Genomic DNA, 25,185 nt, shown 5'->3' with positions numbered 1-25,185 from the left:
ATAACACAAGTCAAGAACTTGTACCATAACTGTTAAGTACGTAACACGAAGCGAACCAAAAGTATTGCGCATTCTTACACATATGAAATAATAGTGGAAAGGTCGTGAGAATTGAAGCTAATATAAATCAGCGCAAAAGCAAGAAAGCCCACTACGCTTTGGCGTCGACTTGGAGGTAAAAGGTGATTTGTTTTAGTGACACATTCTCACATACACGTAGAACATGCAGATACGAGAACTTATGCATATGCTTGAATATTTGGCTTAGCAAATACATATATTATATAATAACTTCTTTATTTGGCCCAAAACTGCTAAGTTTAGAGCATACACCTGCAACCAATCGTGACTACATACTTAATACACACATATGTACATAAAAACTCTTCTTAACTCTCACTTACTCATCGCCTGTTTGAGTGCGCAATCCAGTAATTTAGTAGTTAAGTCGTTGTTTGCCATATAGATATCAAAAGAATTAACAAAATATGCATTAAACCGATATAATTTAAAGGAAATAATTGACAGGAAATCCTGTATAATTTTATTCACTTGATATTCACAATATTTTCTGAAAACAGCTGGCTTAGCGTTCACAATAGCTTATTTCAGCGCGCTTGTAGTGGCTTGGGTGTTTACTATAGCCTCAGCCAAAACAAAGCTTTTGTAACGATATTTTTAAATTGATCACTATTAATCTTAGCATAAAAAATCCAATACAGAAATGAAAAATAAGTTTTCATACCGTAATGAAATATATATGCTGTAATATAATAATGTTGAAATCGATGTTTTTAATGCAAAAGTTATCATGATTATTTTCGTAATACACGTTCTAACTTAATATTGTCGAAGGATATTAAAAATAAAAATACATGTACAGTTAGAAAGCATAAAAAAGCTAAAACTTTAATTCATTTGCAAAACATACCATTCGATGCACCTCTGATCAAATAATATTGACACTTCACTGATAATTTACAAATCATTCACAATTAATTCATTTTGACATTGTAGTATAACGTCATATACGTCAATTGTGAATAAAACGGGCAGTGACGCATTAAAAGTATTTTAGTGCTTCTATTAGCCATCTCACCGTTTCCCTACAATCCTGGAATCAACTCTTCGTAGGCGGGATTTTTAAGTACTTATTTTTGTCAACAAATAATAAGGGCATATGTAAATGTTGTGAATTTATTATAAACAATTAAATAACTACTAAACGGTGATTGGCACTGTCTACGAATACTCACAAATAACAAGTAACCGGATTACGTACAGTATCATTAACATTTTCCGTTGCATCACTTTCACACGCTTTTGCTGACGCTGTTAAAGAATTTATGAGATATATTCCTTATAATAAAGTGAAATTAAGATAACGTGTTAAGAAAACATAATAATTAATAAAAATGTGCGACGAAGTGGAAGAAATAGACGAGTTTATCGAGTTTGAGTTGACTAAGGATTGCGACTCTGTAGAAGAGGAAACCTTTATATATGAAGAGGAAGACGGGGTGGAGGTGGAACAGCTGGAAGATGTATCAATCAAGCCGGAATCGATTATAATGGAGGTAATTGACGAGGACGACACTGAGCAGGGGTACGACATAGCCGATAGTCTAGTCGAGGTAGTACCAGATACATTGCCAACCAATGTCCAATTTATTAAAGAAGAAATTGTGCCGAAAACAGAAATAGAACATTCACCCACTAATTCACATAAAGGCCCAAAACGTTACCTGCTCTTTGACGAACTTGTTGCCAACATTGTCGACTATGATGTTGATGATACCCCTATTGTTGAATTCTCCTTGTCGAATACTGAAGCCGATGAAAAGTTACCTGTCGAATGTGGTATATGCCCTGATGTGATGCATAAATCAAAGCTTTCTGCACACCTTAAAACACATTTGGTTCCCGGTACGAACCGATATGCTTGTATTTATTGCGACAAATCATACAAGGATCACAGTTACTTGGCAGGTCACTCTCGGCGGCACATGGGAATTCGGCCGTATGTTTGCGAACCATGTAAATTATATTTCTCCACAAAACAAGATCTACGGGTACACAATCAACGACGGCATCAGGAAAAGGAACATATATGTGAAATTTGTGGAAAAACGTTTTCACAAAATACAATGTTAAAGCGGCATCGTGAGTCTACGCATGAAAAAATGAGACGCTTCCAATGTGAGCATTGTCCCAAAGCGTACTACAAGAATTTCTCACTACAGGAACATGTACGCAATGTACATATGGGTAATAGACGTATGCTCGTTTGTCCTTTTTGTGGCATGCAGTGTCGAGATGCGCATAAAATGGCGCGACATCGTAAGCTATTACATCTTAATCAAAGTCATTTTCATTGTGATATTTGCCAAGAGGAATTCACGGATATAAGTTATTTCGATGCACATAAACGTTCGATACAGTGTCGCAATAACACGCAAAGAAAATTGGAAGAAGAGCAATTGCTGCAACAACATGAAGAGGAGGAAGAATTATTACTACAACCACCACCCGAAAATGAGGATCAACCTGAAGAAGTGGAAGATCAAAAGCAATATCATTTTGTAACACACCAATCGGATCAAATTCAATTACAACCACATGGAGATGATCTATGTTTTGAAATTACGGTAATGAATAGCGATAATTAGAAAAAACAAACCAGCGATGTATTACATACATATTTAACACAATAAGAACCTTCAACACTTTCCATAACTTGAGTATGCTATAATAAATGTATACGAAAGTAAAATGAGTTTGAAGAAATGATGTGCTGACCTTGTTTCTTTAGTTAATAAAGAATACATAATTTATCCAATAACAATAAAAACTAAACCAACAAAGCAAAGTCTTGACATATGTATGAACCCAAATAGTTTCCGAGGATACTGCAGTCGTAGTTTGTTAATTAGTTACATAAAAGTGGCATCTTTTTCTGCAGTGTTATTTTTCAATAATTTAATATTTATAATTGTGTTCTTTTATTTTTAATTTTAATTTTTTTTTTTATTGACTACATTACCGGTATCTTATTGTATTCACATATAAATAGTAACACTTAAATCACTTAACGCACTAAATAAACTCGACGTATTCACTATCTGTTTCTTCGAAAGTCTCCAACGACGCTATGGCTTCTACGGCGTGCTCATCATTTTGGTGCTTTAAAAATGAATCATTGTCCTTAAAAGCAGTATTACAACACGTATACCTGTATTTTGTATCCTCGTTATCGGATAATTCCTTAGGTAGGTTTGTAACAGTGATGTTACTAGATGCAGCTGCGCCTCGTACAACGGCATGTTTGCTTTTTTCGTGCCATATCAATGTAGGTTTCTGATTGAATCTCATATTGCATATTTTACACGTATACCGCAAAGCATTTTCATGCAATTTCATATGCATTCGCAAAGTTGTAGGTCTTGAAAACTTTGCTTGGCATTGATCACATGTGTAATTACGTTCTTTTGTATGTACTACAATGTGATTTCGCAAGTGGAATGCTTCATAGAATCTTTTTTCACAATGATCACATTTAAATTTTCGTGCACCAACATGTCGTTTTTCGTGGTTTTTTAAAGCACCGCTCGTTGTATAGCCATTGCCACAAAAGGTACATACAAAAGGCCGTTCGCCGGTGTGCCATCTCAAGTGTGTATTTAACTCAGTGAGTGAAAAAAATCTTTTAGGACACTCTGTGCAACCAAAAGGTCTATTATTCGAATGTCGTTGTTCATGCTTGCGTAAAATGCACACTTTCTCAAAAGTTGTGTCACAAAATCTGCATTTAAGCTTACGCTCTTTTTCATCAATGCTCTTCCGGAATTTAACGACCGGGCGGAAATATGAATCGCTTGAAGCGGAATTTGGCTCAATAGTTTCCTACAAGTAGTTTAAATTTTTGTTTTTTATATTCACATGTTTTAGTCAATATTACAAATATGTCTTACAGTTTGTTCTGCATCATTATTGACTTGTTTGTCCACTTTTGTATTGCCTATCAATATTTCCGTAGATACATTTGCATTCCCCACATAGCCAAATTCATTTCCTCCATTAGTAAATGTGTTTTCCAGAGATTGACTATTCTCATTTAGTTCAGCGTTAGTAGTTATCTCTTTGATAACATCGTAATGTTCATGCAGTTGTAGCGTGTCTTCGTTGATGTCATTGCAATCGGTGTCAGCAGCATATTCACTATCCTCCAAAGCTTTTAAAACCTCCATATCGTCAAATTCGAGGGTTTCATTTGTGAAATCCTTATTATCAATATTATCAAAGTGATCATCAAATATGTGATTCAGAAAACTACCATAAGCAGTAAATTGTTTATTACAATACTTGCATTCCAGCATCACACGGTAGCTGTTATTAGTAACATACACTTCACCGCAGTGATATTTCTGTTGTGCCACAGCAGTCATTTCATTTATATGTTGTAGGAAATTCTTATTAATATTTATTAACTTTATGTTTGCAAAGTTTGCAACAATTTTAATGCAAATATCTTGTGTTTAGTATTTTATATGACAAGCATTCTTGTTCTTTTGTCGAAGAGTGTTCACAATGAATGATTCCAATTCAAATAACAACACGAAAATATAGTGCTTTTATGGGAAGGAGTGTCTAGCTCTGCTCTTTTGTCAAAAAAGAGAGCGACAACAGTTCGTACAAGAGAGTATGCGGATGCTGATAATACTTGGTATAATACTAATACTTGGTGAATCGAAGACAGCCAATATATTCGGAGATTGTAGTGTTGCCTTCAACAATAATGTACGCTCAATTTCGTAAAGATATCTTTTTACAGTACAGTAATGAACAGTTTCTTGGAAAAAAAAGTTGCTTTACATTTTGTTGGGTCAATAACCTCTTTATTTAAATTTGATAGGGTCTGTTACCTTTCTGTTTACTTTTAGTGAACTCAAAACCCTTGGTTTGCGTTTGGACTAGTGCACAACCTACGCTTACCTTTGGTATCAAAGACACCTTTGTTTACATTTAGAGGTCAATGAATCATTTGTTTACCTTTTTTCGACCATTGAACCTTTCTTTACATATTATAAGGTCAATGAACTACTCATATACATTTAGTTAATACAACAACCTTTGTTTACATTTGGGGTCATTGACCTTTTTTACATTTTGTGGGGTCAATGAACTTTGTTTACATTTTACGAGGTCAATGACCCTTTTGTTTACTTTTTGCCGAGGTCATTGATCCTTTGTTTACATTTTAAGGGGTAAACTTTTTGTTTACATTTAGCCAAGTTCACAACCTTTGGTTACATTTATCAAGACAACAACCTTTCTTTACATTTGGGGTCATTGACCCTTTTGCTTACGTTTTATAATGTCAGTTTACTTTGTTTATATTTTATGAGGTCAATTACACTTTTTTTTGTTCAGTTTAGTTTTTATGACAGATAAATGTTATAGTCGTCCGATGTCGGCGGTTCCGTGTAGAACTTCTTGAAAAGAGAGCGAAGTGTACAAAATTTCAATTCCAACGTTTACTTCTGAGTGTTACAAACGTTTACAAACTGACTATGTATATATAATTTTAATGTTTGATTTTAAGTGTGTCTAATTTTTAACATTATGTATTATTAAATAGAATAGGAAAGTTATATATATTTCAACCGTTAATATTTAATTCACTAGAGATTTTTCCTTCCGCATCCTCTCGCAATACATTATGCTTATTTTTTATATGCCACAATAGTGTAGGTCGCTGGTTAAAACGCATATGACATATGATGCATTCATATTCTAGCGCATTGTCGTGCAGCTTCATATGCGTCTGTAGAGTTTTCTTCCGTGTAAACTTTGCCTGACACTTCTCACAAGAAAAGTTACGCTCCTGGGTATGCACCACTGCATGTTGCCTTAGCTGGTATGCATTGTTAAACCTTTTTTCACATTGATCACATTTATGGGGGCGCTCGTCTACGTGTTGTTTTTCATGCTTATTTAAAGTACCAGTAGTTATAAAACATTTGCCACAGTAAGTGCATACATATGGCTTTTCTCCGTTGTGTCGTCTAGTATGAATTTTTAATTCTGTACTCGTGTAAAAGGCTTTGTTGCACTTTAGGCAGGTGAAAGGCTTAATATTACTGTGGCGCTGTTCATGACCACGTAAATTATATAATCCAGCAACAGCGAATCCACATATTTTGCACTTATATTTTCTTTCCGCGTCATTCTTTAATTGTTTTGTTGGAAAAACTCGTACTGGTCGAACACTCAGTATTGAATCCTTGGTAAACTGTTCTTTTCCCTGCAAAATGTTTATACATTAATATAGGAATCGATAACTTTGTATGTTATGTCACAATTATATCATCCTCCATATCCGCTATGTCATTTTCCAATGGCTCTAGTATTTCGGTTATTAAATCCTCGTCACTTAAGGTTTTGGATTCAATTGTAATACGTTCGTTCCCTTCTGTTGGAAGCAAAACTTGCTCGCTTAACTTTTCCTTTGGAGTGGTAAATTTCTTTCGTTCATTTTTGGACTTTTCAATTGCCGCCCAATTGTCAAAGTGTTTTTCAAATATATGATCAAGGAAAGTAGAATAAACTCCAAATTCCTCGTTACAGCATTTGCACTCAAGTATCATACAGTATGTGTTCGTAATGAATACCTCACCGCAATAAAATTTTTGCACAGTTGTGGTAGACATTTTACTTGATGTAAAAGTAATCGTATTTAAAAATCTTAGCAAATTATTTCCTTTCGAAGAAAATGTGTTTAGTTGATGATAAAGTTATGAGCAATTTTATATACATAGATTTGTTTTGTTTAGACAAACGTCGATTTTTTTCAAGTGAAACGGTAATCGATATATTGCCCATTTTAAACGCATGAACGATAAATAAACATCGATACTAGTGTCGCCGGTATTAAATTTCACTATTCAATGCAGTCCGTCAACTTTAGTATTTTGAAATCACGATTTAAATGTATTACAAAGTAGGCTCCGAAAAGGAAACCATGGCAACCAATAATTTGTTCGTTGTTGTTAATACAAAATAGCGGTAGTGTCCTTTCTCCAAATAACCAGCATTTATTTCCGCTTCCTTTAATATTTTTTAGTGTTTTATTGGTGAAAAATTATAAAAAAGTGTCTGCTTTTGTTCAAATAAATAAAGAAAAGTTAATGTACCTCATTGTTCGATATATTTGAGCAAAGTCGAATGCAAAAGTTCCCGCCATGATTGGTATATTGCTATTGTGTTGTAAAACCAATGACTTGCACACATAACCTAATAAAACAGTTACAACTCCAGCAACATCCATAACAGTGAGAAAATATAAGAATTAACACCACCCTCAGGTAAAAAAACAATATATTTTTTATATTACCTTTATTAGATTTAGTATTTCTATTATTATTATTGGTATAATGACATACATATGTATATATTGTGTAATTATAGAGCAATAAATTGGGACTTAGATTCAGTTATATTTTGTTAATGCTAATGCCGAAACTAAAATAACTACAAAGTACACATATTCATGTTGCAGGAAAGTTAACCGTTACGGACAAAATATTAAAAATAAAAATACAAATACGGTTCATTTAATAAATGATTTCACTTAACAAAAAACTATTTATTTTTAATTTAAATTTAATTTTATTTTAATTGAGACAATTGCTGCTTCTACATTAAAAAATAAACAATAATGGCAACGCGCTGCATTGGAGTTAAGTTTTGCTTTTGATGTATACAATTTTAACGCATTTAGCCAGAACAAGTAAAAATATGCATGAATTGATTTCAATTTTTGCTAAGGTTTACTTTTTTTGGTATTATGGAGTATTCTGAAAACTTTTCTGCCGATAAAACGAAAACTGCAAATATTGTATTTAAAATTATAATCATATAAAATGTATGGCAGTTTAATTATTTGACTTTGACTTGTAATGTAATTTGGCAATTGATGGCCATAACGTGGAATCACAGTGTGTTTTAATATTTATATGTAATTTATTTAAGTATATGTGTACGTAAGAACATAGTAAAGTTTATTGCAGCTGGTTTCACAATACTGACTGAATATATAGCAGCTCTCGTTTTAAACGGCTAAGTGTTCTCAAATAAATTTCGGATACAATATTTAAAACGAAAATGCAAGTATATATAAATAATAAGGAAGGGTATAATTGTCAATATTGTAAAGTATACATTATACACTGCATTTAGTGCAAAAATGTATAGTTTAAAATTTTAAAGCAGAAGCACTGATTTTAATTTGGTACACGATAAAATTATAGTGACAAAGTAAAAACATTATTTTAACGCATATCTAAAGCACGGCACATACTTAAAACATAGTTAGTTTTACCATATAGCGGAGACAATTTTATTTAAATAATATAAGCTTTAAGCTATTTTTTCTCAATTATTACGATTTACTTACACAATGCTTATTCAATCTTCCATAATTTGATTATACAACTATCCCAATCGTTTTGTGTATCATGTTGTTTGTTTGAATATATGTATGTATAATTATTGTGTACAGGACACATTTTATAAGTGTGTAAACAGTACAAAATCTATTGTTAAAATATTAAAATCTAAAAGCTCTTTTTGTTTGTATTTCCTTAGTTGCTTACGTTCAAGAGTATTGCTACTTGAAAACATTTGTCGTTAATATGTATGTATATAATATGTACTATATTGTGTATTAGTTGAAATCGTCCTTCGAGTTGATTACAAAATGTCACCATACACATCATAAACATCGAGAATGTTTTCAAAATTTTGTTGTTTTCTTTTGTATTTGTAATATTTGTTTTAAATATAAATCGCAAGTATTTTTTCTACTTTAATTATACATACTATTAATGTTTTACACAAGTATTATTATTTTATATAACTTTATATGCACACATGCATATTTATGATTTACTTTCTGACTTCAGTATTATCGCATATTTTATGTCTGCAACAGAATTAGTACATTTCTTAATCGTTGGTTGTGCTTATTCAATAATTAATAGCTAATCACTAGTGGTGTGGTTATTATAAAAGAAACTTTATTTTTATTTGAGTATTTTAAGACTTTAAAAGCTTAAAATACATTTTTCAGTTTTCTGTGTTCCCGCAATATATTTAGTATGGGTACACAAATATATGAATATTTTAGCGCTTTACGCGAAGTCAAAATCATCAAGAAGGAGTTAAACAAACATAACTTTTGCTAGTTCGAAAAAACTGATATACTTTAAGCAATCATACCTGCACGTCTGCATCTAACATTCTTCTTTTTGTGCTTAAGACATCGAGCTACATGGCAGACGTGGTGAACCCATCTGCGTTAGCACACGGTCCAACCATTGTAGTGGTCCATTCAAATGCAATTCAATCCAACACGGTGTCGATGTAACCGTTTGCCGGCGATATTCGGCACCCCAACCTTTTACAAACGACATACGTATGGTGCACATGCGTGTTAATTGATATACCGCCTCAAAACCTTGTGAAACAGATTGCGAAAGCAATGCAGCAAATTCTTGATTATTAAAGATTTTCAGATTACAACCGGGTGGTATTTTGCAGACAGTGGCTGGATGCCAACCATAGCGTTGATTGCAATTCGGACTCTGTACAAATATTGACGAATCACTGAGGCATTCGGCGAATACTTCGCCACCGATATAGTATAGACGTACACCTTTGCCAATGTGACGACGTGTCTGTTCAACTACCTCATTGCGATTTACGTTGGAAAGTAAGCCGAGACAGAAACGCTCCGAATTGGACGGATCAGTGAAACCGTCAACTGTAATGGATGGTTGTGAAGCATGAAAGGTTTCACCGACACGTGTATTTAATTCATAGTATGAAATTGAGCACCAAAAAGCGGGCTCATGATACATTACAGGACTAGCATCAACTGGCGGTGTCAACCTGGACATATTCATATTGTCATTTGGATCGATCGGGTCACCATCTTCGCTCATGTAGCCAGGCGGCGGTGTACCCGTATTAGGAATGCTGCTACCTACGCTTAATACACTTGACTGTGAGTCCATGTTGCAAGCGCCTGATCCCACAAGTGAGCCATTCATCTGCTGCTGTTGTGCGGCACTCATACCTAAACCAACAAGACTCCCAGGCGAATGCTGCTGCTGTTGGTGATGATGGCTTGATAACTCCATGTACTGTGGTGGACTCAGCGAAGCACTGCGTATTGTTGTGGCATTATATTCCGTATTATTGGGTATTTGATGGGTATGATTATCCAAAGGATAATCGGTAATGGAATCTGGCGGTGTCGGCAATGATTTTGGCACCAAAATTGATAACTCAATCTTTTTGTAGTGATATGGATTAATACAAATTTCGTCTTTACGCAAATGAAATGCGTATTCGCAATGATCCAAAGCTTTTAGTTCATTTTGTGATTGTAAATCCGGCCAGCGCCATACACGGCAATATATTACATGTGGTTGACCTTTGCGTAAATTTTCGCCAGAAGCACCTGGCTTGCTACGCGGTACTGTGACGCAGCGTGTATTACAATTCTGCGTGGATATGGCACGTTCTAATTCCTCAAGCTGTATATTCTTTTTAACTTTTTTAACAAGATTTTTTACTGCTTTTTCCGACCACTTTCCCTCAACCGTGTCTTCGTTGCCCTTCTTGAGTGCTAACAAACGTTTAACTACCTGTGGGGTGAATGGCAACATCGCACGTGGCAAAAAAGATTGCGCCGGTCGACAAGTAGTCAACAAATGATCCTATTACAGCTGATCGCAACTTAAACGCAAGCACAATGCTTCAGTTTTTAAGCTTCAAATATTTAATATATGCTTTGGTCAAACTTTAAGAGTGTCTCGAAGATGAAATATAATGCATATATTGCCGTCTGCTGATGAACTTTGCGGCAACTGAAAATTACAAGGACAACAAAAACAGAACTCCTGGAAGGAACAATTCGGAACTATACATATAATATTCCATATATTTATATTAAAGAAATGTTCGATCATAGTAACAGTAATAAACTAAATTTATTTACCTTTGTTCACTAGCTTTACCAATCCTTGATTAATCCCTCCTTTAGCTGATTTTATTGAATTTCTAATTATTACAATTAGATCTCTGTTAAAGTGTTTTCTTAGTCCGACAGTAATTTACAATATTACTTCTAATAATAATGCATTTAAAATAGCATACATTTATTTATTTTTTTCAAAAATTTGCCGATTTGATTTTACGTTGTACTTATGTATGAAATATTTATTTACGAGATTTGCTTACTGGCTGAGTATACTATTTTGCACGATTTCTTTATTTGCTGTCTCCTCTTCGTCTGTCTGCTGACCTTTCACACTTTTTTGTGCTTTCCGTTCTGCAACAGAGTCGTCGCCGTCTGATGGATACTTTTCTTGCCTCTTCCTTTAGTCGGCTAGATATGTTTTTTTTTTGTTTCCTTTAGAGACGTTTAATGCACCGCCTCACACTATCGTTATTGACGTTGTCGTGTCGTTATTGACGTCGTACCCGTTACCTCAATGTCTTATTCATGCATTCACTAAAGTTCTCACTCCAAGTATTTGCTCGGTTTTGGATATCTTTCTTTCCTTTTTGACCGTGTCTGTTTTACACAAGTGCTCTTATGTGTCGTTTTTCAGTTAAGCACTTACTTTTCACTGTACTCTTCCTCCGTGCACTTCCTTCCACTTCACTTAATCTATCGTTTTTGCCTTTGACCAGACGACCCAGACAACTAATGGTAGCAATTTGCTGACGGCTTTCACAATCCTTTTATATTATCTTAAAACAAAATTCAATGTGTACAATTCACTTAGGACATAAATTTTAACTTTTCACTGCAATATTTTGCGAATATAAAACCCCAAAAAATTGTAAAATTATCGTAAATGAAAATGAAAATAAACTCGCCTCCGCACAAAGCAAAATTTACAATCGTCTCATTCATTTCATCGTCATTTGCCAAAAGTGTTACCAGAAAGAAGTTTTGCATCTTTTTGACATATACTTCCTATCGTATAAAAAAATGATAATTTAAACAAAATACAATAGAATGGCGTCAGCTAAATTAAACTTAGGTAAATAATATTTTTTTAATACGATTTTATGTTACTAAATCAACAGGAACAGTTATATATATATTTTTTAATCATCGTGCCCATTTGAAATGCGGATATAAGTTTTTGTGGCATTAACAACACTGTGCAAATTTTTCCCCAATCAGCTGGTATATTGTTCAAATATAGCTAATTTGATTACAGATTTGTAGAATGCACTGCTCTAGACAGCTAGAATTATTGTATAAAATTACTATAAGTAGAGTAATCCGCTTAATTGTAGGTCATTGTTATCTGTATCCCCACTGGAAAATTCTTACACTTATTTGTATTGGTCATTTCATCTGCAATTGTGACAAAGAATTACAATACCAAGATATTTTAATTTGTTTACTTTTTATTTTATTTAATAATGGTTATCAATGAAGTAGTATTTACAGTTTGCTTCGCTTTTGCAGCACACGCTCATTTTAAGCGATTTTTGTCATATTAAAAATACGATTATATAAGAATTAATAATTTCTATTACTATTCTATTATTTCTAAGTTTTCAATGAATCTCAATTTTGTGTTACAAGGAAGTTAAATCAAAAACCAGTTTATACTTAGAGCTTTATGTAAATTAAAACATCATCGGGGTTAACTTGGTTGAAAAAGCTAACACTTCATATTTGTCTGTTCTTTATTTCGACTGTGACAATGCCTTTCCACAAGTTACGAATGTTACTTTTGTTTTAAGGCGGTAAGGCTTAGTAAATTAAATGTGTAATAATTGGTTGAAGAATCTCGCTTTTATAAAATTAATTGAACTAATAATCAGAAATTTCTTGAAAGATAAATAGTTAATTATAGAACTTTTGAAATTGAAATTTTGAAAAATTTAATATACAATAAATTAAATTTTTGTATGTTTTAACATATTTTTTATAATATGTTGTAACATATTTCATTTGATTATTTTCAAATTCACCTTGTCTTTTGTATTATATTTTTCTAAACTCATTAGTAGTTGAAAACTGAATCATAAAAAACTATTAATATTTTTCGCTTAAATTCACTATAAACTTACAATAAAGTTATATCTAATAATTTCAAAACTGAACGTAACTTTATGAAATTTAAATTTAAAAATAATAACAAACACTGAAGTGCTTACTACTCGCAGCAGTATTCACTAAGGCATGAACAAGAGATATACTTAAAATTATTATTTTTTAACTCAAAGTATTGTTCAAATTGTTAACAAATTAAATGAATTACAATTTTTACACACTTCTGGTGCTAACACAATACACAATGATTGAGTACATAATGGAGTTTTACAATAACATTTGGGCAGTCACTGATTTATTTATTTAGTAAAAAATTCCCTAAATCTGCAATATTTCGGGCAACGCTATTTTATGAAATTGTAAATAACTTTAAGGCCTTGTCAAGGCTTCATAGTACATATATATGCGCGTATATATATGCATACGAGTATAAATGTGCTCATTAAAGTTTCAACAATCATCAGTTCTGTTACACTTCTATTTTCATAATGGTTATGTGATGGCTTATATGGAAGAATACTGTTTGTTATAACTAAAACATAGGAGCCTACAATGTGTGCGCATTTTTAGAAATCTGTGCGAAAAATGAGTAGTACGTATAAGCATGCAAGGAACATTAAAAAATTAATCAGTTACAGATTTTTCTATTTTCTTTGGATAAAGAAGCGTTTACACAAAATGGTATATATGATAGCATGTATGTATGCATTTAGTAAGCTTAAATATTTGAGTATTTTTTGCCCCCCCCCCCAATACGTATGTATGTATATGAAGCCTAAATTTGGTACTAAAATTTTTAGCTGATTTCCATAACATGTTAATGGTTTTCAGTTCCTATTGGTTTACTGTTAACGTTATTAACCACTTCAATTAAACAACTTTAAGGGTTTCATATAATTTAAATTAAATACAAAATAATTGCAGTACAAACGGTTCGAAGTTAGACTAGATTTGTTTAGGAAAGACGGTAGTTTGTAATATTCGTACAGGCATTGTTGAAGCATGCCTTAAAGTCTGTGGTCACCTGATAATGGTCGATAAATTAGGAGAACAAAATTATGTGCTTAAAATTATTAATTAATTTCTTAGCAATACAATTAACTTTTTTAACGCTTTTGCGCCGTACTTTACTTTTTAAAACTATTTTTTTATAAGTCTGTGCATATTTATGTCTAAAATACCGCTGTACTTTTTTATAACTGTCGTATCGTACAGTTTACTTAAATATTTAAATAAGAATTGGATATCAATGCTTTAACACGTACGTTTTTACTAGCAATGCTTATGCCGCATGTGATAGTTTAGCCCACTGGGGTGCGAATAGCTGCGAGAACAAATTTTGCACACATAACGCTTTAGGCCGACGCCACTAGTACCGCCAACGCCACCACCAACACCATAAGTGCCGAGTGTCTGTCCACCGCCACCACTACCAGCGCCATTCTCATAGCCATTTTCTTCCTCGACATCATCTTCATCATCGTCCTCGTCTTGCTCAGCAGCTCTACTTGAGACATTCTCATTATCGTCATCATCCTCATCCATTGGTGTGCCTTGTGGCACATTATCATCATCATCGTCGTCGTCATCATCCATTTCGCCATCTTCATCTTCACCCTCACCTTCGGAATCTGTTACCATCTGTGCAAATTCATTACCCTGCTGTTGTCCAGGGATTACTGTTTCGAATATTTCCAATGGGTTAACGTTGTTACTTGTAGCTGCACGTCCTACTTTCGCGCTTGCGGTATTTGCAGCATCCTGTTGTGCTTCAGGCAAATTAACGCAGCCCGGACAAGCGTAGGGTTTTCGCAAGTATATAGCGCTAGTGAATATCTCTTTGCAATAATCACAACGATATTTACGATGCATCTTCAAATGATTCGATAAATGATGTCGCAACCGGAAGAGTTTGTTACAATAGTCGCAACGGAAGGGTCGTTCCTCTTTATGATTGGCCATATGAAGATCACGCTCCTTACTACTGCTCAACACTTGGCCGCAAACCATACATGGAAACGCAGTGGCGCTTTCGTGTGTCATAATATGTGCAATGAAATGATTCTCGGTACCGTACGAAGCGCTACAAACGGTACATTTGAATTGCTTCTCCTTTTGATGTGTATTCATATGATAGCGTATGGCTTGTTTTGATTTAAAACCTTTCTTGCAAATGGGACACTTAAACGGGGTCTCATTCGAATGTTTTATCATATGATTTCGATATAATGAGTAATATTGGAAGGTCTTATTGCACAATGCACAATAGGCAGTGCCGCGTATTTGTCGACGCTTAGCCTTCATTTCACCACCACCACTAATATCAGTACCGCCCCCCAGTATGCTGGCATCCAATGAGTCGGTTGGTGCAATAAATAGCTGATTATCATAATCTTCTTCGTCATCATTCTCAAAGGCGCCGGTTGTGTCAAAGTCGTCCTTGCCCGCAGTAAAATCAGGTGTAGTATCGTAGGCACTAGAATTACCATTCGCAGTGTTTTTCAATTTGACATCGGGCGTTGAAGATTTCAAAGTATATTTATTTGCATATGATTGGAAACTGGCTGGATCGGCACGCCACTGTGCTGCCGATTCTTTAGCTTTACTAAATGCAGTTTCATTTTCGCATTCGTTTGCATCATGTTCTGCATCATTGTATTTACTCTTTTTATTTGGATCTGTTTGTTTACTGTGCTCAGCTTGCTTATGGCCTGATCCAGCAGATACAGCTTGACGTTGGGGTGAATTGTGAATACCTGTATGTCTGTAAGCTGTCGAATGATCTTGTCCATTTAAACTGTAGTCCTCGGACTCAGTGTGCACATTTACGTCCAAGTAGTTTCCGCAATCAAAATACTAATTTAGAATAGTGGAGTATGATTATTATTAAGGAATATAGTAATATAAATCCTACAACCACACATTTGAACATACACACATATTTCCATACATATTTCCAATATATATGTATTAAATTATAACAAGGATTAACTAAAACACATTCCATACACAGGTATTTAAAAAAAAATGGCAGTGGCAATTATTGAGGAGAAGAGGATTGATATTTCAAAAAGTACTCGTATACAGAAAGTTTGGCATCACATTTTCAATAATTATTTAAATTAATAACTGCCGCCCTATTAAAAAAAAGTTATGCAATATGGCGTCTGAAATGCATCTGCATTGTTAAAAATTAAAGCTGACAAAACCAAAAACATACTTAAAGAAGTCGAAACCGGTTCATTTCAACCCTTTACGGCTGTAACTACGCATCCACGATCTATTACCGATTTTTATATGTACACTTTTTAAAAGTCACAGCTATAACGTATTATATATGCTACACATATATGTGTGGTGACGGACACGGGTATCAGAATGCATAAAAGGATGAAAAGTATACATGCATGTAGAAATACATAACGAATAAGGCCAGCTGTAAGTGGTCTGTTCTATTTTAAAGAAAAAAAATCGATACGTATAAACGCGTTTGTAATAAAGAATCGTTGAGCAGCAATATTATAAATGGAAATTGTGTACCTATGCAATATGCCATCGGAAACAGCTTAAATACTTTTAATAATATGTCAGGGAGTTTTTGGTATACATAAACTGTACGATTTTTTTAAAATAATTAAAAAATACATAGTATGTATTTCTACAAATCTGCCAGACTAACAAATAATCCCCATTAAATATATATTGGATATAAATTGTTTGCTTACATCTTGATCCTGTTCATATAAATTAGACTGCTGATTTCCTTCGAATTCACCATCATCTGTTTCATCGCCATCGTCGACATAGCCACCCAAATGTTTAATTTTTATATGGCATATAAATTCGCCAATGTCACGTGTACTTTTGTTACAATAGGTGCAAATAAATGTCCACTGCCGTGCATTATTGGATACAAAGACTTCACCGCACCGCGATTTGGGTAGTGCTACTTTTCTGTTGCAAATTATCTCATTGTCAGTTGCACTGTTTTTAGTTGAAACATTGGGTTGCGCTTGGTTTTGTTGTAGCTGGCGCATAGATATGTTTGTGTCCCGTCCCACTTCTAAGTGTTTTTTACCTGCCTCTATTAAATTACTCACATCCGTCGACGACGCAACTTTTCCATGGCTGTGATCACCAACACCATCCTCAACTGCTACATTACTTTCAATGCCAATCTCCTCCTGCTGCTCTTCATCCAGCTTCTCTGTTTTGATTGCAACTTTCGACATATTTGACACCAAAGCAGACAATAGAATTTACACTATATTATTTTATTTACTACTTTTACATTGTTTCGGGTAAAATGAACACTTTTTGCAAACCCTTTCGCAGACGGCAATGTATAAAACTTTTCACTAGAATTCGTAAATTGTTTTTATTATTTTGTCAAATGCGTGTGAAAAGCGTGTGAAAAAGGGAGAAAGAGAGCGCGTGTTGAACTGGGTGGAAAGAGTAAGAGAACGGGTGCGCGCTTGAAGAAAATTGACATATAGTGTTGCCGGTGTAACTAATTACATTTTTAACATAAAAAAATTATTGCTGATGTAAATTTCAAGTTTTTATTCAACACTTACTAAAATCACATAAAACAATAATAGCTATAAAACATTGAATTTCATAATTAGAATATGCATTAAATTTCCACTATTACTTGTGAATTTCAAAATTTGTAAAGTTCCCTGCTAATATCATTATATACAAAAATTCAAAATGTCAGTTAACATTAGTTGTGGCATACCTCCATCATGTTAACAGAGTCATGTTTGCTCTCTGTTAAATGAAGTATTATAATAGTGATATTAAAATTTAGCTCAGTAGAGATTGGTATTGAACGGTATTTAAATCATTAAATCTAAATTACAATTTTATTCCCTGAAACTAGTTACTTTTATTACAGCTCACACTAACATTTAAAATGAATATATCTGCACGTCTAGGGAAAATAGTTCAATAATAATATAAGCTTTAACAAAAAGGCAGGCCAACTAAGTCAAAAAGCTTCTTTAAGAATCCCAACGTCTCTCTCTTCGAATGAATTAAAATATTCGAATGTATTCATAATTCTAATTTACTTTTTTGTACAATATTTTAATGTCACAAACGTCAATTCTTATAATGCGTACAAGTTTCAAAATATTGAGTAGACTACAAAGCCGCCTTCGTCAGTATTGCCGATGATATTTATTTAATGTGGCCAATACAATATCATCTGGCGATTTAGTATCGAAATGAAAACGATGTATTTTATGTTTTACTTTAAAAACGTGACTTATTTCCGGAAATCGATGTGTTCGTTTATATTTTAGACAAATAATGCGTCCACACGATGATGGAGTAGCCAATTTTTTGTGAGCTGTAGAGATGTCTCTGCTTGGCTGAAAGTAGTTGTTAATGACAGGCAATAGAATAGGCTTCTCTTTACGATCACACTCTATAAATGGTATATGAAAGTCTTCGGCGGGTGGAGATACCGTTTTTTTATTCTGCACAATAATTCCTGTAACAGTGCTTAATGCGGCAGTTAGATCTATGGCATGGTTTGATTGTTCTACTTTTTTCTCGGTTCTCGAGTCATTCACTTGAAGGTTGTGGACGCCATTACTAATTTCTCCAATGCCATCAATAATTTTCTTATCGTTTTTTGGCGTCTGTGAAATTATCAAAGATGATAATTTGACATTACACACTGTGGTATTAGTTGTTTGTGATAATTTCAATGGTGGAATAACGAAGTTACCAGCTTTCGAATTACCCATTTGTAATTTAGGTAACACGAATCCATTAGGCGATGCGACTTCACCACCCTGCTTCTCTTTCAATTGTCCCAAGATGAATTGGTTTAGCAGTGATGTCTCAGCCGCATCCTTTCCAGAATCAGGTATCTTGTTTTCTTGCCCAAAACCAGTATCCATTTAAAAATATACGTGTAAATTATACTTTTGGAATAAAAACATAAATATATGTACAATTTGTTGACAATTTTGCAAATGCAATATGGAAGGCAACAAAAATAATGGCAGCTGATGTTTATGACTATGGCGACATCTACAGACTATTTAAACTCTGCAACTTTGTCGGAGTTTACACACATAAATGTTGTTAATTTCTCATAATTTTAGTCAAAAATTTTCTCATTTTTTAAATAAATTAATTTTCAATTAAATATTTGATTTCATATTTTTAATGATATTAAAAGAGAAAAAAATATATATTCTCAGTTATGTAACATAAATGAAAGGAATAAAAATAACTGTTTTTATTTTTTTTATTAAATTATATAATTATACATTCAAACATTTTCATGTTTTTTTCACACCACTCAAAAAAGCTTTATTTATTTATCCAAACGACAAATTGGACCCTCTTCTACCATTTTCAAGTCAACTTTAGGTCCGATCAAGTCTCGAATATTATTGATGCCATATTTTATCATTGTTGGCCGTTCCAATGAGAGACCCCAAGCAATTACGTTAACATTTTCGGGTAAACCCATAGGTAACAAAAGTTCTGGTCTAAAAACTCCTGAATTTCCAACCTCAATCCATTTATTAAGGCCTGGATGAAAACAGAAGATTTCCATGCTGGGTTCGGTATAGGGGTTATAAGCAGGTTTGAACTCCAGCTTGTCAATTCCCAGCTTACGGAAGAACTCATATAATGTGCCAATTAAGTCTCCCAGTGTTAGGCCAATATCTGCAACTACACCCTCTACTTGATGGAACTCTGCAAGATGTGTTGCATCCAATGTTTCATTTCGGAACACTTTATCAATACTAAAATATTTTACTGGTCGAAAACCCTCCGCTTGATTTGCCAATTTATATAACATACGTGCACTTACTGCGGTAGTGTGTGTGCGCAGCGTATTCCTTTGAGCTTCTTCCAATTTCCAGTCATACACATAACCAGTTGAACCATAACCACCGCGTGAATGTACTTCCTGTACACGTTGCATATATTCTTGAGGAAACTTATAACTTTTTGCTGGATTGCTTATAAAGAATGTGTCTTGGGCGTCTCGCGCCGGATGCTGTTGTGGCACAAAGAGCGCATCAAAATTCCAGAATGACGACTCAATGTAGTTGTTAGTGGGCATTTCTGAGAAGCCCATTTCCAAAAATATCTGACGGAATTCAGTACGCACTTTTTGTAGAGGATGCAGGTGACCTCTCATAGGAGCAGCACCCAAGGCATCGAAATTATACGATTTAAAATTAAGGTCTTTCCACAAACCACTAGCTAGCATGTCCACTGTTAAATCTGTCTCCAACTTCGTTAACGTCGTTGCAAATTCCGGTCCTTTACTTAAAATAAAGCTTTTCGTTGTAATCTCTTGCAACAACTTTCGCTTTTTAAATTCCTTAATAACATGTGGTGGAAGATCAGTTTTGTTTTTCGATATCTCTTCTAAGGATTTCTTTACTGTATCTTCGATTTTGTCCACTTTCCTTTTGACGAGTGGTGGACTTACAGATTTGTCTAAAAATATCCAACCGAGAGACATTGCTTTACTGTAGCCAATCTTAGCATTTGGACCGCTCTTCATTAGTTCGTCCTGAGGAACTCCTTCCAATGGAACAGTACCATATAAATTTGCTTCATGGCTACCACTCGTCATTACAGCCTGTCCCTCCTCCGTCAACTCCAAGCTCTTCACTAAGATTACTTCTGTTTTTAACAAATCTCCATGAGCTTCGATACTTTTCAATGCACCCACAATTTTCTGATGATCTACATCAAACAATGTTGCCAATTCAATGGTGCTAACTTTGTCAGTGCCTTCTAAATGCTGCAAAATACGCTCAGTAAGATCTGGATGCATTTTTATGTAATTTAAACAATTGCAACTAAATAATTATAACGTGTTATTTGCCGATGCCAACAAATTAAAAAGGTTTTTTTGCTATTAGTGAGCCGATATGACAATTTTGACGTACGGTAAGAGTTGCCACTTAAATATTGAAAGTACGAGCAATTTATACATCCAAATCAAATATTGAACTAATACCGTTATTGTATTCTCCTTTTCAGGATTAATCGGATTTTATATCATCGGGACACTTTTATTTATATTTAATATTTATTTAAGGTTTTTTTTTAATCATTATTCTACCAACAAATACAAAATATTTCTACAAATTAATTTGTAAATATTACCCCTTTCATGAGTTTTCTTCATTTACAATGCTATTTACAGCCGAAATCGTTTCCTCACGTGCTATTGGTGGCCCAGAATCCATCGAGCTATTAAAATTTTCCGGAAAAAATGAAGTATATGTCGCATTTTGTATAAGTTCGACTATAACTCGTTTTGCCTCTTCCTCTTTTTGTATGATTTCTTCAGAGTTTTCTGTTACTTCTGCTTCTTCTTTCAATTCCACTAATCCTGTTTTGATCTCCTCTTGATCAGTTGGTATTTGAACTTCGTTTTCTTGCTTTTGTTTCGTAGGAGATTTCTGTAGTTTATGCATTACTTTGTAATGGTGACTCAAACCTGAACTGAAATTGAAAACTTTGCCACATGCCTTGCAACTTAGTATCCTTTTCGGTCTCGGCGCATGAATTTTCATATGCTGTGTTATACGCAATGTCATCTTTCCGCAAACCACGCAACATTGAGGAATTTGCTCCTTGTGTCTACGCAGATGCTGCTTAAGTATGCATTCTGTACTGTATTTTCGTCCACATATGTGACATCGATATGGTTGACCGGATACATGCGCTTTAACATGCTCCTCAAACCGATCGCGGGTGTCGAAGTTCTTTCGACAAATTTCACAATTAAATGGTCTCGAAAGATGCACTTTTCTCATGTGGGTCTCCAAAAGGGTGAGACTTGTAAGTTTTTTATTGCATATTTTGCATATAAATCCATCAGGATAATGAACTTGTTGAATATGATCTTTTAAATCCGGAATTTTATTAAACAACTGATCGCAGTCGGAGCATTTGTGAGCCAATTTTACATTACTGTCCGATTCAAGATAGTGTGTCCGCTTATGAATTGTTAGGCTAAAGGCACTCCTGAATTTCCTTCCACAAGCAGGACAAGTTGTCTTATCATCGGTGCTGTCCTGTCTGTTTATGCTATTTATCATTGGCACTACATTGTCGCTGAATTTGGATAGTTCAACTTTCGATTCAGTTTGTGGCAGCAGAGTAATAACAGTTTCGCCAATTATATGGCGGACTGGTTCTGTACTTTCCTCAACGGACGTTTCATTTTCTTCGGCAACTTTTTTTTCTTCGTCCATAGCTACATCGCAAGATTCAGGATTTGTGGTAGTAATTCGAGACCGGCGCTCTTCTTCAAGCTTAATACGTTCATAAAGCTCTGCTACTCTATTTTTCAAAGCAATCACCTTTACTGTAGTTACCCGTTTTTTCTTTTTAGAATTTTTAAATTGCATTATTTTATCGTGTCCTTTTGAAGTTTTTCTAAAGTCGTTGATGGACTTCTGTTCTTCTTTTTGATTTTCCCTTTTCAAATGATTTTCATTGGTTTGTACGTAACCAAAGAAGTCTTCTGGGCAACTATTTTCATCATTTGCATACATTTGGACGCCCTCTAATTCTTGACGCATTTCAGCCTCCACTTCTGCAGCAATTTCCTCCGCTTCATCCAATTCCTCTACAACCATTTTCGATTCATCAAAACCGGCTAAATCGCATGGTAGTAGAGATTGATTTGACCCAGCCCCATAAACTACCGCCTCGCGTGTTGCTGTTGTGTCGTCATCCATAGAATCTTCAGGCATAATGCCATCATTGAATTCTTGGGGCAAGATTTCTTTTTCATCATCGTTTATATGTTCACTTAAATGCTGACAAAAGTAATTTATATTTTCGCTAACTTTTTCACAATAAGTGCAACAAAACTTCAGAACTCTTGTTGCCTCACTGAAAAATATAAGTCCACACTGAATATCGTCCTCGATTAGATTTGTGGTTGGATCACTATCAATAGAGTCTTCAAGAACAGAAAAGTCATTTATGTTCTGACTATCAGACGAATTCATTCTTGAATAAATAGTTACCAATAATGCATACTTTTAGAAAATTGCAATCAGTTCTTTAAATGATAACAATAATAAAAATCAACATTTTCACATTTCTCTTCTTCTTTATTTAAGCTACGTGTTGCAATTGAAAAATAATAAGATCATTCACAATTGAAACTTGTTATTTTAATAGGCCAATATTTAATTATATGAAAACCTACCAAATTTCATAAAAATTTTAATTATTAATGGAACATTAACTTTTCCAAATCATAGGTAAATCAATCGAAAGATATTTGATGAGTGATGATATTTCAACGACAAAAATTCAAAGTAGTTAAAAGAACGATATTATTTACTAAATGTATCAATTTGATAAGAATTATGTTTAAGAGTTGGTTTGTGTATAGTTTTGTGAACCTCTAATTGAGCTTCATCAATGAATTTTTTGTCACATTGCTCACAAAATATTTTTGCAGTTTTATAGTGTTTTTTCAACTTATGTGTACTTAACATAGAAGCACTGCGATAACGATTTGTGCACAAATTACATTGAAATGGTAAGGATGCATCATCCGTCATATGATGAAGTTTTCGTTTATGTGTATCCATTTGATTAACCGTGTAGAATAGCTTTTCACACTTGTCGCATGGTACGCGTCGCTCTTGTGTGTGCCTCAATTCGTGGCTTAACATTGCTGCGCGCCGAGAAAAAGATTTCGAACAAAATTTACAGCAGAAATCGGAACGATTTTGGTGGGTATTGCGATGGCGAGCTAATGTTGTCACTGCACGAAATTGACGTCCGCAAATCTCACATTGGTGTGGTTTGGAACCGGTGTGTATATTTAAATGCGTATCCAGCTGCAAACGGCGTCGAAATGTTTTACCACAATATGTGCACATATTTGGCGTATTACGTGCTTTGTAAGGACGTTTGTCACTATTTTTTAACAAATTTGGTTCGTAGGATTTCGTCCAATCAATACATTCTTTTGCCTTACTTTCTGTGTGGTTTGAATCTGTTTGATCACTTTCGCTTTCACTGGTGTTTTCATGGCCTGAAGTCCTTTTATAAGTTGAACAATCTACCAAATTTGTTTTAGTAGATTTCGTGTACACCTATATTTTAAAAAGTATAATAATTAACTTCAAGTATTTCTAATCTGAGCAAATATTTGTTAAACTTACGCCAGTAACTTCCTCTTTTATTTTGTTTTTCACAATATTCTTATCATATTGTAGTCCCACAAATACTGGTTTGTGCCGAAACAACTGATTAACACTAAGACTTTCATCGTTTTTATTTTCTATTTTATTTATTGTTCCTTGATTAGATGTCCCAAGAATGTTTAATCCCACATCCGAATCATTTGTGATATCTGCGGCTTCTAATTTCAATGGATCGTGCTTGCAATTGGAATTTGTCGTACTGTTGTTTTCAATATTAATAATCAATACTTCTGTGTCAGACAATTCGTCCGTGAATTCTTCACAATGTTTTTTAAAATGTTCACAGAATTCAGAAAACGCAAGCGTTTTCAAACCACAGAAAATGCATAAAATCGAAAATGTTGAAGATTGATAATGAATTTCGGCACATTTGGACTTTGAGTGATTATAACCGAAATTATTTGCAGCATTAACGATTTTAAGCATGTTTGCGTGCAATCTCCACTATTAAATAACTAATTTTAGATTTGTTTACAAACGGCAAGACCAGTGGTGAACAGCTGTTTTTCTCTGTTGACATAAAACAAATATCTAATTAATATCGCCTTTGCAGAAATCTATACTAAAATTGTAATAGTATGTGTATCTGGACATTAAAAACAATTTATGTAGTCAATTAAGGATACGATTTTAAATGTATTTTTCAAATTGTTTTATAAAAGAATGAACTTCAGAACGACTGCGTCCAACTATTATAAAACTAACCAAATTTTACTCAAAACGATTTACATAAGAAAATTGTATTTTTTATTAAAAACATTTAATGTCAAAATTTAATTTAAAAATTCAAATAAATTT

At 33.9% G+C, this 25,185-nt stretch overlaps 10 protein-coding genes across 20 annotated transcripts in view; 2 read left to right on the top strand and 8 right to left on the bottom strand.

Moving 5' to 3' along the window:
- The window catches only part of LOC108976193, an 80,117-nt gene that overhangs the window by 18,170 nt on the left and 36,762 nt on the right, over positions 1-25,185 (bottom strand). Inside the window, exon 1 of one of the 5 annotated variants that reach the window (XM_018945125.1) lies at positions 12,353-12,429. The exons of 3 other annotated variants lie outside the window; for them this stretch is intronic. The gene's annotated coding sequence lies outside the window, so the exon portion shown is untranslated. Of the gene's footprint in view, positions 1-404; positions 494-12,352; positions 12,430-25,185 lie in introns of those variants that run through there. One more of the 5 variants, XM_018945122.1, reaches the window with a different exon arrangement.
- On the top strand, positions 1,062-2,869 carry LOC108976202 (zinc finger protein 572). The gene has a single exon (XM_018945143.1). The coding sequence runs from the start codon at positions 1,416-1,418 to the stop codon at positions 2,667-2,669; it is 1,254 nt and encodes a 417-aa protein (XP_018800688.1). The 5' UTR covers positions 1,062-1,415; the 3' UTR covers positions 2,670-2,869.
- LOC108976201 (zinc finger protein OZF-like) lies at positions 3,027-4,833 on the bottom strand. The gene is made up of 2 exons (XM_018945142.1): positions 3,972-4,833; positions 3,027-3,903 (listed from the first exon to the last, which is right to left on the bottom strand). The coding sequence occupies exons 1-2, from the start codon at positions 4,443-4,445 to the stop codon at positions 3,097-3,099; spliced, it is 1,281 nt and encodes a 426-aa protein (XP_018800687.1). The 5' UTR covers positions 4,446-4,833; the 3' UTR covers positions 3,027-3,096.
- LOC108976208 (oocyte zinc finger protein XlCOF26-like) lies at positions 5,610-6,813 on the bottom strand. Its single transcript, XM_018945151.1, has 2 exons — positions 6,360-6,813; positions 5,610-6,304 (listed from the first exon to the last, which is right to left on the bottom strand). The coding sequence occupies exons 1-2, from the start codon at positions 6,708-6,710 to the stop codon at positions 5,660-5,662; spliced, it is 996 nt and encodes a 331-aa protein (XP_018800696.1). The 5' UTR covers positions 6,711-6,813; the 3' UTR covers positions 5,610-5,659.
- Positions 7,126-25,185, top strand: part of LOC108976199 (protein ORD) — a 55,652-nt gene continuing 37,592 nt past the window's right edge. For 4 of the 6 annotated variants that reach the window (XM_018945138.1, XM_018945140.1, XM_018945134.1 and 1 more), the window contains exon 1: positions 23,630-23,714. Coding sequence is in view for 1 of the 6 variants with exons in the window: in XM_018945140.1 (XP_018800685.1) it covers positions 23,712-23,714 (3 nt within the window). In the remaining 5 variants the exon portion in view is untranslated. Of the gene's footprint in view, positions 7,365-23,386; positions 23,431-23,629; positions 23,715-25,185 lie in introns of those variants that run through there. The other 2 variants (XM_018945139.1, XM_018945136.1) reach the window with 2 other exon arrangements.
- Positions 8,517-12,382, bottom strand: LOC108976197 (mothers against decapentaplegic homolog 3). 2 transcript variants are annotated; one of them, XM_018945132.1, is made up of 3 exons: positions 12,353-12,382; positions 11,066-12,052; positions 8,517-10,967 (listed from the first exon to the last, which is right to left on the bottom strand). In XM_018945132.1, the coding sequence occupies exon 3, from the start codon at positions 10,731-10,733 to the stop codon at positions 9,315-9,317; it is 1,419 nt and encodes a 472-aa protein (XP_018800677.1). In that variant the 5' UTR covers positions 10,734-10,967; positions 11,066-12,052; positions 12,353-12,382; the 3' UTR covers positions 8,517-9,314. The 2 variants fall into 2 exon arrangements, with proteins under 2 accessions (XP_018800677.1, XP_018800678.1); XM_018945133.1 differs by having other exon boundaries at positions 8,517-10,934.
- Positions 14,248-17,602, bottom strand: LOC108976192 (zinc finger and BTB domain-containing protein 24-like). The gene is made up of 2 exons (XM_018945120.1): positions 16,876-17,602; positions 14,248-16,006 (listed from the first exon to the last, which is right to left on the bottom strand). Exons 1-2 carry the CDS (start codon positions 17,380-17,382, stop codon positions 14,423-14,425), a joined length of 2,091 nt encoding a protein of 696 aa, XP_018800665.1. The 5' UTR covers positions 17,383-17,602; the 3' UTR covers positions 14,248-14,422.
- On the bottom strand, positions 19,445-21,056 carry LOC108976195 (phenylalanine--tRNA ligase alpha subunit). Its single transcript, XM_018945130.1, has one exon. It carries the CDS (start codon positions 20,973-20,975, stop codon positions 19,488-19,490), a length of 1,488 nt encoding a protein of 495 aa, XP_018800675.1. The 5' UTR covers positions 20,976-21,056; the 3' UTR covers positions 19,445-19,487.
- Positions 21,244-23,295, bottom strand: LOC108976194 (zinc finger protein 718-like). Its single transcript, XM_018945129.1, has one exon. The coding sequence runs from the start codon at positions 23,170-23,172 to the stop codon at positions 21,316-21,318; it is 1,857 nt and encodes a 618-aa protein (XP_018800674.1). The 5' UTR covers positions 23,173-23,295; the 3' UTR covers positions 21,244-21,315.
- LOC108976204 (zinc finger protein 486-like) lies at positions 23,437-25,029 on the bottom strand. The gene is made up of 3 exons (XM_018945146.1): positions 25,014-25,029; positions 24,346-24,897; positions 23,437-24,276 (listed from the first exon to the last, which is right to left on the bottom strand). The coding sequence occupies exons 2-3, from the start codon at positions 24,811-24,813 to the stop codon at positions 23,506-23,508; spliced, it is 1,239 nt and encodes a 412-aa protein (XP_018800691.1). The 5' UTR covers positions 24,814-24,897; positions 25,014-25,029; the 3' UTR covers positions 23,437-23,505.

Source organism: Bactrocera latifrons, unplaced genomic scaffold (genome assembly GCF_001853355.1).
Source record: "Bactrocera latifrons isolate USDA-ARS-PBARC rearing strain unplaced genomic scaffold, ASM185335v1 scaffold_74, whole genome shotgun sequence".
NCBI classification, from domain to species: Eukaryota; Metazoa; Arthropoda; class Insecta; order Diptera; family Tephritidae; genus Bactrocera; species Bactrocera latifrons.
This window is presented reverse-complemented; position numbering and strand designations above follow the sequence as displayed.